The 18156-nt window shown below is 40.0% G+C and overlaps 1 protein-coding gene across 3 annotated transcripts in view; it reads right to left on the bottom strand.

Moving 5' to 3' along the window:
• kcnab2a (potassium voltage-gated channel subfamily A regulatory beta subunit 2a) overlaps positions 1-18156 on the bottom strand; it is an 88934-nt gene that overhangs the window by 39092 nt on the left and 31686 nt on the right. Inside the window, exons 2-3 of one of the 3 annotated variants that reach the window (XM_053316446.1) lie at positions 8995-9159; positions 6009-6050 (exon numbers count right to left, since the gene is read on the bottom strand). In XM_053316446.1, the coding sequence (XP_053172421.1) occupies positions 6009-6050; positions 8995-9071 (119 nt within the window). In that variant the 5' untranslated portion in view covers positions 9072-9159. Of the gene's footprint in view, positions 1-917; positions 1289-3107; positions 3132-6008; positions 6051-8994; positions 9160-18156 lie in introns of those variants that run through there. The other 2 variants (XM_053316442.1, XM_053316441.1) reach the window with 2 other exon arrangements.

Below are 18156 nucleotides of genomic sequence, written 5' to 3'. Positions count from 1 at the left end.
ATCAATCTCCAAAATATTAACTTCTTATGAGCCAAGAAAAATAGACCTACCTCTACCTATAAAGGAAAACTTCCTATCGTCATTTCCTTTATGTTTTGCATGATCATTCAGTTTATATGAAAAATTCATATATCATATATCACCAAATCTGGATAGATGTGATTTTCGCTGGCCAAATAGGCATTCAGTGTTAATTATTACTCAGTTATAACTAACTTATAACTCAGTTATAAATAAGCTCATATATTACATATATACATTACATATATTGCAATAAAATGACTAAATCATACACAATATCTAATCTAATATGAACATATGTAGTATATCATCTCTCTCAGCTCTACTTTAAAACACACAGAAAGTTGTTATTTCAGTGTGTCTTTGTAGCACAGAATTCTCTATGAAATAAAAAGGAAATCATGGCAAGAAGGGAGAGTATCTACATGATCAAGGGGAAAAGGGAAAGAATGTCTGAGTGAGATTTTAAGGGGCCACGTTACTCCTTACGGAACAGTCTGTCCTTCCCATGTAGTTGGGCAAATATGCCAACGACCTAGATGATTAAAATAAAACCTGAGCCCCAGTACCTTTTGCATGAGAGCAATCTGACCAGAGGACAGAGTGAAACTGTGCAGACATTAACAAAGAGGAGACCGATAAACAAGTTCCTCACTGTGTGGTGACATTAGTCTGAATTAAATCAACAGCAAGGTAAAAAAAAAAAAAAAGAGAGAGAAGGAGAGAAAAAGTGTTTTTTGAGGCCAACCAAATAACACTAATAACACGTATAAGACAACGCACACCTGTTCAGTAGACCCTAAAGCATCTGACCACAAAGCCGCTCTCATCTGCTGGTTCCCAGCCCCATCACTCTGAACTATCGGAGTCTCTGTCAAGCTTCACCTCTCTCTTACCTGTACTTCATGCCTGTCTGATAGGACACACACTCTTCCATGGCAAGACCATTCATCTTCATGAAGTCTTCCATGTTCTTAATCTGAGCAGCAACTCTCTGTTCCCGGAGTTTCTGCAGCTCAGCATGGTCGGTGGTCCGAGGTTGTGGCTGATTCAGCCCCTGGTCCGAGTGGTAGCGGTTGATCCCACTCCGGATGCTCTCGCTGTATGACATAGACAGCATCTTGCCACTGCCACTGCTGCTGCTCTTCCGAACGGTGCTGCTTGGCGCTGCCGATTTAGGTATCTGCAGGTTTTCAGGAGGACAGTAATTGGACTTGTGCCTGCCGGGAAACCCCCGGGGTCCACCAGCGTACCCTCCCGCAAACATGCCCCCCCCCCCACCCCTTCTCCTTCTCCTCCTCGTGATGCTGAGGCGACCCGTGCAGTAAAGAGCCAGAACAAAGTAGGGACACGGATGGAGCGAGGAGCCGGCAGGGCACAGCCACCTCCTTAAATAGCACCTGCTCCCATAAAAAAAGAGCTCTCCTGCTTGGGGCAGCACACGGCCATGCATCCTGTAATCAGAGTCGCACAACATAGCCCAGCACCACCCTCCCCTGACAGGTACACAATGCCAGGGTTACACTGATAGGGCGCATTCAGGTGACTTGCTGGTGATTAAGGAGCAGAACCAAAGAGGGCGCATGCTGTCTAGGGAGGGGAGAAGCATTTGAACATGCACCAAGCAACAGGAGGGGACATGTTTCAGGTCTCACTGATTCTGATTGGACAAAGAGTCAAGAAAGACATTTTCTGAGTAAAGTCCAGGACATAATTTGCATGTGTCCTACCACAAAACTACAAAGCTACAACACAATAGGCACAACATGCCCATCTGAACTGAAAAAAGACAATAACAACAAGAACTAAAGAATCACTGAACAGAGCACACTACATAACACACACTTGCCATGGATCTTTCACTTACAAGAAGGCTATATTTCATGCTCTGGAGCTCAGGGAGCCCAAAGCACCCATGTTTTCCATTTCAAAAAGTGTTTGTTTAAAATATGAAGTATTCTTCCTTCTATTTAATTCACACTTACTTTTTGCTGAAGTTACAGGATTCCTGTATGATCCAAAACGTCAAAGAGTGTTGTACTGAACTGAATCAATGGAGGGCAGCACTGTGTTAGTTTCACCACCACTACAATGCTGAATGCAATTGTGAACACTAACAAGTTACCACTACTCAGTTAAAAGAAATGTATAACATTTAAACAGAAATGTATACATTAAACAAAAAACTTTATAACTAATATAAATCTAGGAATACTATAAGTATAGCTTCAGCAATTAAAACTGTAAGAGGACAGTTGTTGAAAATCTTTGTTGTAAAATGAAAAGTCATGAAAACCATTAAAACATAAAATTATACCACATTCTACATTCTATATCTATACCTATACCTCATCAAAGCATAATTAATACACGTCATCACTTTGAGAATCAACAGTATGGGAATATAGCCAATAAATGTTAAAGATACAATGAAAACATTTTGGCCTGATACAACGGATCAATGTGAAATCATTTAAAATTAGATTTAGCATGTCAATAAAGTCCATATTAAAGAATAGAAAAATAATTGATTAATCTTAAGTCACTGTCCATGCACAGTGGTTCTTTTCACCAGCTGAGAACAAGGAAAAGATATTCTACTGCAGGACTGAAATATGCTACAAGCTCTAAACTGTATTGATCCTTTAAAAGTCTATTGACTGCTACAACACTTGAACAGCACTTTCTCTGCCTCTGGACAAAACAGCTCAACAGAGCTAACCCTATCACTTACATCACACAGCCATTTCAACTTTAAATGATAATAAACTAACATTAAATCTCACACATCTTGTTTCTATGGAGAAAATCTGTTTGAAATTCTGATACAGGATAAAAAATAAGCCCAAACCGACTTTTGTCCCTCTTACAAATTCTCTTAATTTCAAATCTCATCAAAATTCACCAAAACAGCTGATATCCCTGTGTAGAGACCGAAGAGATAAATGAAGTAGACTCCAAGCAAGGCAGCATGCATTCACACAAACACACTCTCCTCATCACTCAGCCAACCCCTCACACACAAAACACACGCAAACAAACACACTCCTTAAGTGGTCATGAGTGGCAAAAATCCTTAAACTCACCCGATTTCTTGGGGGTCGGCTCATGAGCGAGGTTGTGGGTGCCAGTCCGCTCTTATAAACACACACTGCAGACAGTGATGAAGCAGGTCCACCCAAACTGGGAGTGTCTTACTAGGAAATGTCTAAACCAATTAGTGAATAAGAGAGTGCATCCCTCCCCTCACCACTTGGATAATACTCTGTAGCCACAACCAACACCTCTCCTCCTCCCCTCTGTGCAAGATCTCATAGAAGAAATCCATTTATGTTGTTTAGTGGCCGGCCGTGTTTCTGCTAACAGCAGCAAAATAATATCAGCCCTGAATTATTCACCAAAGCTTTTGCGCTAAAAGCCTCTGATTGTTGTTCCACAGGAAAGAATACTAAGAGCTGGACAATAATGAGCGCATGAGTGTTGTGAGCACATGACACACACAAACACACATAAAGCACTGTACACATACACATACAGAAAAAGACTAGCCACCAAGAATGTTCAAGTACTCTCTAACCAAAGCATTATGGAAACCACACTGGTTAAGCACAGGTTAAGCTAGCATCAGCTGTCTGTCAGTAAGTTCTGTGCTCAGGTCAAGGTCAGATGCAGAGTGTATCACATAATAATGACAACTCTGACTACAAACACACAACTGTACAGTAGCTGCTCTGTTTTGTCCTTAATAATCATACAAATTAAACCATCCAATGTACTTAAATGAAAATTCATCATCTCTTACAGTTACTTAAACACTAGTAGACACTTGAAATGTGTATAAATTAGATACATGCACATAACTACAGTACAGTATAAAAGTTGCAGAGTTCAGATATATTTGGAAATATTATGTAATCAATTCCAATACATTAAATAACTGAAAGCATAATAGCACATCATCTGCTTTTGGCTGCATATTTTTGGCGCTCTGTATTCACACACTGCATCTCTGAACCACCCAGCCAATCTGCAACCTCTTTATCTGCAGAGCTACTTTGGCACAGCTGTTTAAAAGATATGAGACCCGTGATGACACTGAGAAGACAATGATTAATCATAATTGCTTTGAGTTGGTCTACATGATAACCGAGTCTCACAATTTAATTTACATCCCACACGGATACTACAGATGTTTCTTAGCAACAGAATTACTAATCATTTTATAAGCTGAAAAATCCATTCAGCACAATCACAGTTGTCTTGAAACCATTTGCTCTTAAGAACCGTGGATGAACTTCACGCATAAACTTATACACATAGAGACTCATGGTGGTCAACAATCTTCAGTGTCGGAAAGCACTCACTCTCCCCCTGAAACCTATAAAACGGTTTAACGATAGCCAGAGCTGAGAGCCTTTACTAAAAGCATTGTTAGTACAGAACCAAAAAACATACACACATACATACATTACATATATACTCTGTACTGATCTAGTCACAGATCTACAGCAACTCATACTGGAGAAAAAAACAATATAAAACAAAATTTTGGCTTAATATATAATGAGCACTGTAATGACAAAACAGAGTGAAGACAAAGCAGCAGCAGAACTAAATATTGTCAGCTGACTGTAAACTCATAGTAATTAAGAGTTCATTAGCATCCCAGTAAATGGTCTGTTTTTTGGTCTGGCCGTTTTAAAATGTTGAGATGATGGAAAAAGCATAAAAATTCCCTTCCCAGCATTAGTCTGCTAGACTGTCAGAGTGATACAGAAAAAGATAAGGCTTAATCGATCCTCCTCACGTAAGTCAGAGGAGCAGCTAGTGGGACAGATTGCACTTTATAAAGGACAGAAATGTGCAAGGCGCCAAGATAAAAATCCGATAGTGAGCTCATTACAAGCACATCTACAGAGTCAGGGGTTTTTAGAACTGCATCAGCAGAATAAGGTCTGATATAAGTCCATAAAACACGATCCTACTGTAAGAAAGACTGACCATCTAAAAGCACACCACTAAATGAGTGAGTACCAGCTACTCTTCTCAAAGAGAACATCATCACATCCTCAAAACACTCAAAATAGTGTAGAACAAGACAGATCAGGTTGAACTCCCACGTGGACAAAAAAGCTGCTGTTTCATACAGAAATTATATATATGTGGAAATAGGCTTAATTGTGACAAAGTAAAAGAATGTGTCTATCACATTATATCATCATGGATGATGGACGAAATCATTCATCATAATTATACAATTCCACTGAGTCAGTATGCTGTTGGTTTATGGTGAAGTCTGTGATGGTCTTGGGATTCATGGGGGGTTGGGAGGAATGCGTTTTGTTTTTGTTTTTTTAAATTCCTCTCTTTTCTTTTCATTTTTCCATTTCTTGTTAAGTACACTGCTTTGGCTCATCAAGTCAGGGTTTAAGGGGGGGGGCTGGTCAGAAGGGAAACTAGGGATATTGGGGGGCAAAAGAAATGGAGATTTTTCACTTTGCTTTATGTCACTTATATGACTATAATGGTGGCTCTTCTCCCCTCTTGTAAATTATAAATAAATAAATGAAAAATTGACTTCAGCAAAAAACAGCTCAAATTGCACTGGTAAAAAAAATCATTTGAACTCAGACAGTTGATTCAAAGGTTTTGTGAGCAACCTTGCGACAAAATCCATCATCACCCCTATCATATTTAAGCTGCATAGTGCATTGCCAGCTAAATAGTAGATGATAAGTGTGATGTATGCTGCAGAGGTTTACTAATGGATAAATGGTTTTAAATGACAGAACAGACAGTATCTGCAGCAAGGTTATCACAGTGAAATAAAACATATTATGTAGTAAGACAAATACAAAAAGTCATTCTGTAAATATGTACTGTATACATATATACAGGCTTTAAAAATACTAACATGAAAGAAAATGTTATTAATTCTGCTCAGCAACAACAAACAGTGACAGGCAGACACAGAGAAACACAGGTACCTGTAGAACTGCAGCTGTCGTTTGGGGCTCCCATAACGAGCGCTGAAGGCATCAAGGGGAAAGAGGAGAAAGGAAAGTTTTAATTAATGTAAGCAGGAAAAGGAAGAAGTTAGTAGTTGTGAAAAACAAACAAGAGCCAAAGACAAAGAACAGTATGAGGGTGAGTAAAGTAGGAGAGAATAGAATAGAAAATACAGCCTCAACAGTGAAAACAGCACCTTGAAGAGTGCCACTGCAGACAGTCCTAACTACTGTATGAAAGGTTAACGCGATTAAAACAGTTTATGAACAATAACAAAACACATATTATTGAGATGACATGGATCAGGTTTCCATACTTTCAACAATTAAAATCCTGCTGAGTTTACCTGTTACTCCGTGACCATTTTTTAAAGAGAACCAAAATTGTAATCAAATGATAAATAAATTAAAATAAAGCACCACGATAAAGCATGCACAGTGACCTGACAGGAGGAGATGTGAAAATATGCAGCACAGAGTGTTGATGTTCTTGTGTAGAATGGGTCTCAGAACCACGCCTGCTTCTGGAGGAAAGATGCTCCGCTGCCACTTAGTGATTTTATCAACAAGAAAATCATCTGAACATATGTGGTTAAAACATCTGTATTAATCTGTTAATGAACGTGGGCAATTCTTACAGTGCCTCTTATCCACAGCTGTTAATACTATAGGACTGATATGGTGATAATTCTGCAGCCTCTGAGATGCTGCACAGAGTGCAGCGCCATTACGCACAGCCACTCACTGTTTATTTAATCAGCTAATGACACCAGACTGCTGCACACCTCTACACTCATCAGACTGGTTGGTTATATCTCCATATTGTTCCTTTATATGGATTAAATGTACGGTTAGCAGCTCATCAGTCAACTTTCCTTTCAGCAAAAGTAACTCATGTTTTATTATTGAAACACATTGCTGGGTAAATGCGCTGTTATAATAGCAATTCGCCAATGTGACAGCACTCCTGGATATTAAAGGGAATGGGAGACACTCTGATTGGTTCACCGCGTGTTACGCCCATAACACACCTATGATTCATGAGGAGACTTAAGTCCAACCCTTTTAGGCCATGCACCTGGTGCAGTAACCATTTTTCCGCCATTAAAATAGCAAAAGTGGATTTGGACACGCCCCAAAAGCACTTGCGCCACGCGCTTCACACCATGCGCTATAAAATAGGGCCCATAGTGTCAGAGATGTAACACCTCCTTAATGGTTCATTATTTCATGTTTTGTTTCTTTGAATGTTGGATACTGTATATCTGAGCAATATGACATGTCAGCAGACCATAGCTGTTGTCTGTACTAAAACTACAGCACCAATACTGAAGAGGAGTTATTTGCATGTTCTTCCAGATGTGTCTGCACAAATCCTTTTTAAGATCTTAGAATAAAAACAATTCACGTTCAGTTGGAAAGTGCTGACTTACAAATGGATGTGCAAATATGCATCTCAATTACATCCTTCCTGATTTCAACCTGTCCAGACACAGTATATGTTATTCTACGAGGTAATCAAATCAAACTAAGAGGAAGAAATATTGATTTTTGAAGAATTTTTAAGATATTGCTATTATTTACATATGCACTACAAGTATTTGTATTTTCTTTACCTCACCAGGACGTCTGTGCAGTACAGAGAATGTACCTTATAACAAAAGTACTAATCTTGGAGGAGCAACATGGAGCAAATGACCTTTGTGCTATAGAAGTAAATAAAAAAGGAGTATTGTAAATTATATAATTAGTAGTAGCCAGTAGGGTTGTGACAATACTCTCAGCTCACGAGACGAGACGAGACACGATATTGGGTTCACGAGATCGAGACGAGATTTTAACTATATTTTAAAGAAAAGTTCAACGAGGAAATATATGACCGTTCTTTTATTTGAAATTCACAAAATGGTAATTGAATTGAAATGTTTTAACTAATCATCTTGTAATGAATCACTTTAGTTCTACTTTCTAAATATATAATTATCATATGCAATATGCAGCACTGTAAAAGGTTTCCCTATATAGATATTTTATAGATTTAGGTATTTATGGAAATAACAACCATAAATACAAAAGTTAGATACAATCAAAAATACTAAAAAGTAAATTGTAATATATAAATTAAATAAAAAATCCAATAATCACAAATTATAACATATTGCTAATAAAAAACACTGAAATAAAAGTAAATTGCACAAATCCTATATCACATAAATACACAAGTAGAATAATATAAATAGTGTTATACAGTAATTTGGTAGTTTGACTCATTTTACGTTTTGCATCATTAGGCTCCCATAGTTGCGCTAGATTCCCTGCTCCTCCTGACCTGAGGTCAACCCTACCACTGCTCCTCTCCTCATCTCATCTCATACTTCTGCCTGAGATCTTCTCAACAGGTACAAGCTGCAACAAGGTTAATGATCCACACGTGACATTATAAAAAGAAGACATGAAGTGCGAATGAGCGATAGAAAATCGTCTTTTTTTTTCTTTTTTCTTTTGGTGTGCCCCTTAATTATAGCTTTGCGAGACAAAATTCACTTCGACGAAGGTGTGGGGGTAGCCAGTGTTGTTAACAATTTGATATATTATGCCTAAATCTCCCAGATCCTCTTTCGAAGGTGCATCTTGCCAAAATCTTGACCACTTTGATTGTTGTCTTAGAGTTACTATGAAGACAAGGGTGCCTGAAAACTTTAGTGACATATAACAACTCCATTCAGCCGCTGAACCTCATCTGCCCATAATGGAGGCAATGCTAAACAATTCAGCTGCTTTAGAAGAAGAGTGGCACAGATGCTTCTCAATGATACAAGCAGATGAGTCTCTGGCGCCACGTGCTGGTGAAGCATCAGAGTGCAGGATAATCTAAGCATGGTTATCTTTACTGCTGTTCCCACTGTGTTAATACAACACACAATCAGGCAAGTGACATTAAAACCTTTGGTGTCTTCAAACTTACCTGTATATCATGCCAGGTGAGCCAGTCTGTCGGAGGGAGAGGCGGGCAGGGGAGTCTGTAGTAGATTCAGGATACATGGAGGCAGGAGGGAGGGGATGAGGCCAGCCTGCCGGGGTGGTGTTCTTTCAGTGGGACCACAGGGTACAGTCTATCACGAATCAGGGCCTGTGGAAGGGAAAGAGAGGATATGTGTGAGTCAGTGGTGTTTCAGTGTGTCAGTTTTTATTTCCACAACAATATGACCTTAGTATTTTCCTTAATTTAGTGCAGTGTTTCCCACACATTCAATTCCGGGGCAGTAGGTGGCGGCAATAAAACCAAAGAAGACGCACTTAATTCACCTGGTCGGCCAGAAGAAGAAGAAGAAGATAGACATATGTCTTTGCTAGAGGCTATCTGCTGGTGTGTAGTGTGTATGAAACAGGAGGAGTTCACGGACGTAAACAAAACAGTCACGTGTCCCACAGATGCACGTGTAGGTCAGGAAGTGACGTGAAAGGGACCGTATATGGTTTGTTCCGTGTCTGTTTCCTTACGTGTTGGACTAAATACATGGACATATTGAGGAAAATATTTCGGTTTTATTGAAACAGATTTCATATTTCACCAGAATGGATACTTGGCGAGCTGCACAGAAAGTCCTGAGTCATAAGATGATCGTCGTGGATAAAGAGAAGACTTTGAAGGTATGTAGCATTATAGCTGTTAGCTTACTTTAGTGGCTAGCCGAGCTAACCGCTAATACTATTACAGCTGTGAGCAACCATATAATTCATGAGTGGTCTTGAATGAATCAGGAGAATCTAAGCTTTCTAACAATGTACGGCATGAATATATATGTTTAAGGGTTGGTGTTTAAAACATTCAGAATAACTTGTCGCTACCTCCCAACTTCCGGTCCGTCCCGTAGGCGGAACAGCGTGTTTTTAAGTGTCTGCAGTTCCGATCCTTCATGTTGGCTGAAACAGACAAGTCACCCTCATATATGCTGAAAACCATGTTGAAGTTTGGCCTGCAGTTAGTCTTCCCTAATGTTTATGTGGCTTTGAGGATGTTCCTTACGTTGCCGGTGACAAACTGTGGGGGGGAGCGATCATTTTCTCATTTGGGGAGAATCAAAAATGAGCTGAGGACCACACCACCACAAATAGATGCCTGTCCTGTGGGAAACACTGTAGTGTATAATTTGGAGCAGCCATATTAATGTGAATTTCATGTTTTATTTACCATTTATGTTGTTTATCAACTTGTACATCATTGTAGTATACACACAATACTAATATATCTGCAATATGCCATACTATACAGGTCTCTAAAGCTCGATCCATTCATATCTAGTTCACACCTGTAGGTTACACTGCACCAGAGTATTTAGAAATCCCCAAGGTACAGTATGATTGCCACAACAATCATAAACACAGACTGCAAGGAAAGGTGGAGTTCACGAGGAGCACATGAAGGCAGCATGTAATCCCCCCCTCTGACCACAAAGCGGGTGGCAATAGCAGAGTGGCGCTGTCCGTATTTCTGCTCGTTTACTCTGAAAACTGCAGAAGAAGTGACTCAAATTCAACTCAAATGTCACTGAAAACTTTCGCCACAATTATTTGGTTATTCGTGTCTTGTTATGTTTGTGGTGAATGAAACTCGCCAGATTTTTCTTTGTTGGAGCTGATATTATTATATATATCTTATGGCCTTCAGAAACTTTGTTCCTGCCATTTAATCAGCTGTTTCTCCCCTGTAGTACCAGATCAACAGATAAGACTGTGTTAAATGTTTTGTCTCTGAAGTTTTGCATTGATCCTCTACCTTAGCGGTCTTACCATAGGTGTATTCATATTAGTATTTTATTTGGTGGTTTGTGGGTCAGATCGGGTCCAGGTGGTTGACTGACATATTTTTGCAGGTCGGGCAGTGCGGATTGGCTTTCATAAGAGGTAGGATGGGTTCGGATATTAATAAGTCCTTATTCGCGCATCACTACGTAGACAATACTACATAATACATGTCAAAATGACTCCCTTAGCCAGCAGCTCGTCCTTTATGTTTGTTTTTTTTAAGCGTAAATACCGTCATATTATGATATACCAGGTAAAATGTCAGGAAGATGTGAATAAACATGCCTACACTGTACCTCCATTAAGATCACAGCAATTAATTTTAACCCAATTAGTTTAACATCATTGTCATTCAGCCATCAGAAGAAAAACTAGGACGTTTTTCAGTTTGTATAGTCAGAGCCAGTCTTGGTCATGATGTGTTTCATGGATTCATGTGACTGATTATTAAGGAAATCTATTGAGTATATGTAGTGATCAGGGTGGGACATTAGCATCAGCCACATGCTGGTCAAATATAAAAGTGGCTGGTAGATTTCTGAAAATAAATCAAAACCCAAAAACACTAACATGCCAAGTAGAGGAGCTGGGGATCAAACCACCAACATTCTTATTGGTGTATGACCCGCTGTACCCCCCAAACCACAGCTGTCCAGTGTGATCATCACAACATGTTATATGACAGAGAACATCTCACATTAACTAACCACAACTTCTACCACAGTCTCGTGTGACCACCTACGTCAAAAGACTGAAAATATCAAACATATTTTATAATGATCAATGCATCCAAATGAAGATCAGGAGCACAAGACAATAATTAAACAATGACTCACCAAACCTTTCTCAGCAGCGATCAAACAGATCCATAACAGCCTTGCCTCAGTTTTATTTGGCTGAAAGTTAGGTGGATTTCAAGCCTTTTTCAAGCAAAACATAGTCCATGTTAGGTGCAGGATGTAGTGATGGTAAATTATAGCAAAGACAGAAAGACTACTGGCGGACTTCATACAGGACTGTTCCTTAACTGCCAAAATTTCAAATGTTGCAAGATTGCAGATTATCCAAAGACTATCTTATAAATGTGTCACTTCTAAGCCACATGTCACTTTTGTTTTTATGTTGGTTTACTTGTAATTTGGAAGTGAACCCAAACATAAGGCTATATTTTGTAAAATAAGAGATAATCTTTGAAAACTGTAGTCAGAGGAGGAGGAGAATTTATTTGACATTGTATCACCTTTTTCAAAAGGACTGCTACATATTTCTACCACTAGATGGAGTCATGTCCTCACTCTGCGGACATGAGCTGAATTAATAAACCATCAGCCCTATGTAACTTCTGTAGTTTCCCACAGCTGTCAGTTACAGATTTATCACCTTAACAGTAAGATGTGAGTAAGAAATAAAGGCTATGGATACCAGGCTGGAATAATCAGAACTACCTATTCAGACACAAGAATATAATCACGTCACAACACAACACAGAAAAACACCTGCTTCTACCTTCAAATGCAGTAAAAGGCCAAGCAGAGACAACAAAGTGTACAATGACACATATAATCCTGATTCTACTTCATTATCTTATGGCTGCAGTGTATTTGCATATTGTATATTGTATATTTTGTGTGTGTGTGTGTGTGTGTGTGTGTGTGTGTGTGTGTGTGTGTGTGTGTGTGTGTGTGTGTGTGTGTGTGTGTGTGTGTGTGTGTGTGTGTGCGTGCTCAAAACAGCAAACCGTGGCTGATGCGCTGCGTTGAGCGACATGATTCTATGAATAATTCAAAGTGCCTGCCCAAGAAACAGGCCACTGCTGTAGAGAGGGTTACATCGAGAGAGCTGGGCATCAGTGAGGGCTGGGTGGGTGGTTAGGTTTACACATATGCCATTAGCATGCATTTAAAATACCCCATCAAACCATTACAAGTCAATACAGGGATCTGGGAGGAAAGGGAGCGGCACTGCTGTTGTAGCCCAGTTAGAGGATAAAATAAAACGAGGGGAACAGCAGAGAGAGTGGCATCTATGTCACCCTGACAAAGCTATGAGCTCAGTGGCTCATGCTACCCTATTTCACCAGTGGCTGCACTCACATGAGTCATGGCTCGTAACCAACATCGTAATGACAACATGAAGGTGACTTTCTCCTCCCATCAATTTCCCAGGCAGCGTATAAGGTGTCCCCATGTTCCCAAGGACTCATTTAACGCTCCCTGGCCATTCATTTCAATCATGCCACAATGGGACACCGGTCATCCCTTCTATCAGGTGATGATGATGCCATGAACCTGTTAGATAAAAGGCACAGTAGTAGATTTACTACACAGCGCAGCAACGTCCTCCTGAATCATCTGCCAGTGATGTGGATCAGAGGGTGCAGTGGGTGTGGTGGTGGGGAGTCCTTTCTGGCTGGTTGCAGGTAGCAGGATTTTTACATTTTAACCTGATGTGTGAATCTAGATTGACTGAAATTGCCAACAGCTAACTGATATGTTGTGCAAATATGTTCTTGTTTCAGTAGGTTTGCTACTGGCAAGGTTAGGACTGTTTTCTAAAAAGCCTATGAAACAGAGTAGATTATATTTCAAATAAACTTGCAGAAATTTAAGTTGCTCAGTGATACATAGGGTAAGTATCACACATTTTTTACCATTCAGCTCAGCAATATAAAATTGTACTTCATACTAATGTACAAGTACGTAAGCATGAATGGGGACAGTGATATAAAACTTAGAAACAACTGTTTTAGCCTTTCAGCTATCAACTGCACTGATTTCCAGAACAACCATAGGTGAGCAAGCTAATGCTCAAGATACACATGAGCAGGGACAACAACTACATCTGTTTGGAAGTACATTTTAAATAGAACAATAAATATGGATTCATTTTCTGCAAATTGTGCAGAAAGTAAAGTAACTGCTGTAATTTGTTTAATCACAATAACCCAGTCACTGCGATCTTAGTGCAGTGCCGGTCCCAAGTCTGGATAAAAGAGGAGGATCCAGGGAAAAACATAGGTCAGATCAAATATGTGAGTCCTAAATTAGATTTCCACACTGCACTGGTTGAGACCCAGCCGGGTTACCAATAGCCACTACTGGTCCTGTTGACCAGCAGGGTGCCAGTGGAAACTATGCTATTGCTGAATGAAGGAGGAGAGGGAGGAAGCGGGAGCTGAGAGAGAGTAGGAGTGTGGTGCAAGAGTCAGAACTTTGAATGTCAACAAGTCGGCTGATATGATGCAGTGAAAGAAAGGAGATACAGTGGAGGAAATAATTATTTGATCCCCTGTTGATTTTGTAAGTTTACCCCCTTACAAAGATATGAACAGTCCATAATTTGTATGGCAGGTTTTAACAGAGAGAGACAGAATATCAACAAAAAATCCAGAAAAAAACATTAAATAAAGGTTATAAATTAAGTTGTATTTGATTGAGTGAAACAAGTATTTGATCCCCTACCAAACAGCAAGAATTCTGACCCCCACAGACCGGTTATGTGCCCATGAGGCACTCAAATTAGTCCTGTCCCTTTAGGAAAGTTCTCCTAATCTCAACTCATTATGTGTATAAAAGAAACCTGTCACAGAATCAATCTCTTCCATTCAAACCTCTCCACCACCATGGGCAAGACCAAAGAGCTGTCAAAGGACATCAGGGACAAGACTGTAGACTTGCACAAGGCTGGAATGGGCTACAAGACCATCAGCAAGAAGCTTGAAGAATTCAAAAATAGAAGAAATACAGTCAATCACCCTCGCTCTGGAGCTCCATGGAAGATGTCACCTCGTGGGGTAAGGATGATTCTGAGAAAGGTGAGGGATCAGCCCAGAATTACACGGGAGGATCTTGTTAATGAACTTAAGGGAGCTGGGACCACAGTCACCAAGAAAACCATTGGTAACACACTTCGCCATAATGGATTGAGATCCTGCAGATGGGCGGACTTCAATATTGCTGTTGGTGAAGAGGACAGAGGTGATGAAGAAGTGACGGGCAGATTTGGTGTCAAAGAGGAATGTGGAAAGACAGATGGATAGCTGGATTTCTCAAAAAGAATGAAAATGACTGTGGTGAATACATATTTCAAGAAGAGGGAGGAGTAAAGGGTGACGTACAAGAGGGGAGGCAGGTTCAAATTTGTGGACTGTGTCTTATGCAGGAGGTGCAAGGTGGTGGCAGGGGAGAACGTAGCTAGGTAGCATCAGATGGTGGTCTGCATGATGACATTGGAGACCAAGAAGAGAAGGAAAATGAAGACCGAAATGGTGAAAGTTAAAGAAGGAAGACTGTTGTGTGGAGTTCAGGGAGGAGTTAAGACAGGCATGACATAGCGGTGGAATGTGGAAGTACAGGAAAGTATACAGAGGAAGTGGTTGGTGAGGAAGAAGTGGGATAGCCAGAGAGGAGAGTTGAAGAAAGAAGACAGGAGTACAAGGAGATGCAGAGTAAGGTGAAGAGAAAGGTGGCAAAAGTTGAGGAGGCATATAGTGAGTTGTATGAGAGGTTGGGACACTAAAGAAGGAGAAAAGGACTTGTACTGATCGGCTAGCTAGACAGAGTGACCAAGCTAGGAAGGATGTGCAGCAGGTTAGATGATGAAGGACAGCAATGGAAATGTGCTGACTAGCGTGTGCTGAAAAGGTACTGGTACTGATTTTCAAGAATAAGAGTGATGTGCATTGTGCAGAGCTGTAGTAACTAGGGTTGCAAAATTCTGGGAATTTTCAAAGTTGGAAACTTTCCATGGGAATGAATGGGAAAATATGGGAATTAACATGAATAAACTGGAAATGTACATTGCATGTTCGCCTTTAACAGGAAACTCTAATGTCGTTAGGAAAAAAACATCTTGTAGCATAATCTTGGTTAATACAACCATATTTAAAGCAAATACAGTTGAATATCTCCCCTGTTCCTCAATCACATGCAGATAGCACTACTATTACTTATTGCAGGGCCACACCCCCTACATGCACTGTGCATTCCACTTTTTTTGGAGCGAAGGGGGTTCCTTTCATTTCACATTTTGTATGGGACTCATAGGGAATATGTTTATTTTACACAACATTCATGTTTTTGTTGTTCAATGAAAGAATAAATCAGTCAAAATGTTGTTTAAAAAAAAAAATTAGTTTGCATGCATGTCTGCTTATGACAAAACTAAATGGTTACATTTATGTTTGTATCGAATTGATACAGTTTGTACAAATTACCCCAAATTTCCAGTTCATTCCCATAATTCCCATGGAAAGTTTGCAATCCTGGTAGTAACTACAGAGGTATAAAGTTGATCAGCACAGCGTCAAGTTACAGGAAAGAGTAAGCTAGGTTACGAGGAGAGGTGATGATGAAGTAACAGCAGTTATGGTTTCATGCCAGAAAAGAGCAATACAGAGCACTGATGTAGTATAGAGGAGGTCAGAAAGAGTTTGTGGTGTCTTTGTGGATGGAGAGAAAAGATATGAGCGGGTGCCAAGAGAGGAGGTGTGGTATTGTATGTGAAGAGTTGTAGGGCAAGTATGTAAGAGTGTTGCAGGATATGTATGAGGGCAGTGTGACAGCGGTGATGTGTGCACTTGGACTGACAGATGGGATGGGTGCAGCGTGGAGGTGGGATAACATCAAGGATCCGTCTCCGATGCCTTTCCTTGTTTGCAATGGTGACAGGTTGACAGACAAGATCAGGCAGGAGTCTCAATCGACGTTGATGTTCGCAGATGACATCGTGATCTTCAGTGAGAGTAGGGAGCAGGTAGTGAGACAGAGAGCAGACAGGGTGGAGTGGGTGGAGAAAAGTGTCAGGAGTGATCTGCGACAGAAGGGTACCAGCAAGAGTGAAAAAGAAGGTTTACAAATGTTGGTGAGACCAACTAGGTTGTATGGTTTAGTGGCGGAGCTTGAAGTGGCGTTTTTGAAGTTTCTAAGATTTTCAATGGGTGTGACAAAGATGGACAGGTTTAAGAAATGACTCATGTTTGTCCCTATACAGCAGAGGTCACTAATAGGCGAGATGCCTATACAGACCTGGACCTATAGCTGATGAAATACTGAGGATTGTTATATTTTTTCCAAGCGTTTCTATTTCAGCGGGCGCAGCTTCTCCAGCTAATACGGTAAAAATGCAGCCCTCAGAAACTCACAGACCACTGACTGTACATAGCCAATCTTCTTAGTTGATGCTTATTAGCCAATCAAATCCGTGCATTTGGACACATGGAGAGACTCGACTGTCAGTGAGATACACACAAAGAAAAGAGTTCATGTGTGTTGAGATGTATTGTTATAAAGTTGTTAGATGTGAAATTAAGTTTATGGTTTAAGTTTGAGTTAAAAAGTAAGGATTCTTTTTTATTTTTCTAAAACTAAGCACTTTATTTAAGATGCACAATCAAAAGCTTTTAATAATGCACTTTATTTTAAAATGGCCACAGATCATATCAGGCACTCCTAGTTACAAACAGGAAATTAACAGGAAAATAACATAAAATCCATCTGCATTTGGTGCTTGGTAGGTAATACCTTATTAAATGTGACACAAAAACTAGTATTTTGGCCAGTAAAAAATACAGTCCAACTAACGTTAAGTGAAGCCAAATACCAGCAAGTTATTCACACAACCATTGCTTTATCATTTGGCAGCATCACAACTTGCACACAAAAAAGGAACTCTGAAGGAAAATTACAGAAACATTGAGCACACAAAGAACATAATATCCAAACTAAAGACACCAGTGATATCAACAACTCAGCTACAGTGACACTAAACTTCACCACAACAACATACAGCTCATACATATTTGTTTTTCTCAACGATTATTAATCATGAAAGATTCTTTAATATTAGGTAGCCTATAAATAGCACTGATTGGCCAACATCTGGATTTTTAGGTCAAACACTAGCCCTGTTACACCATAAAAACAAAATCCTACAGTGAAGCTATTTTTACAGTGTAGTGGAACCTGACCTCTATAATTAGTGTGTGGTTTCATACATAAGGAAAATCAACCACATGGGGCCTCTCTCAAGGCTCCAGTGCTCACTTTTGCCCTCTTTGTAGTTTAATGTAATAGGTTATCATCTGTTTTAGCCTATTCAGATCCTGCACAAAACATTTGGTGCTAACACCTGATCACTGTCTGTAGACCATCGTAGAGCAATGCACCACTCTCTCGGAGTCGCCTGTAGTGAGCTGCATTTGGAAAGGATGCTGCTGCTGACTGCAGCAATGCGGTACACACTACAGACTCGTCCTGGCTCAAGTTAGAGGGCTCAGATTTACTGCACTAATGGGCCAAGGTGCACTTTGCGGATTAAAAAC

The sequence above is a fragment of the Scomber japonicus genome, chromosome 3 (assembly GCF_027409825.1).
Source record: "Scomber japonicus isolate fScoJap1 chromosome 3, fScoJap1.pri, whole genome shotgun sequence".
NCBI lineage: Eukaryota > Metazoa > Chordata > Actinopteri > Scombriformes > Scombridae > Scomber > Scomber japonicus.
Note: the sequence above shows the minus strand (reverse complement) of the source record. Positions and strands in the feature narration are given on the sequence as shown.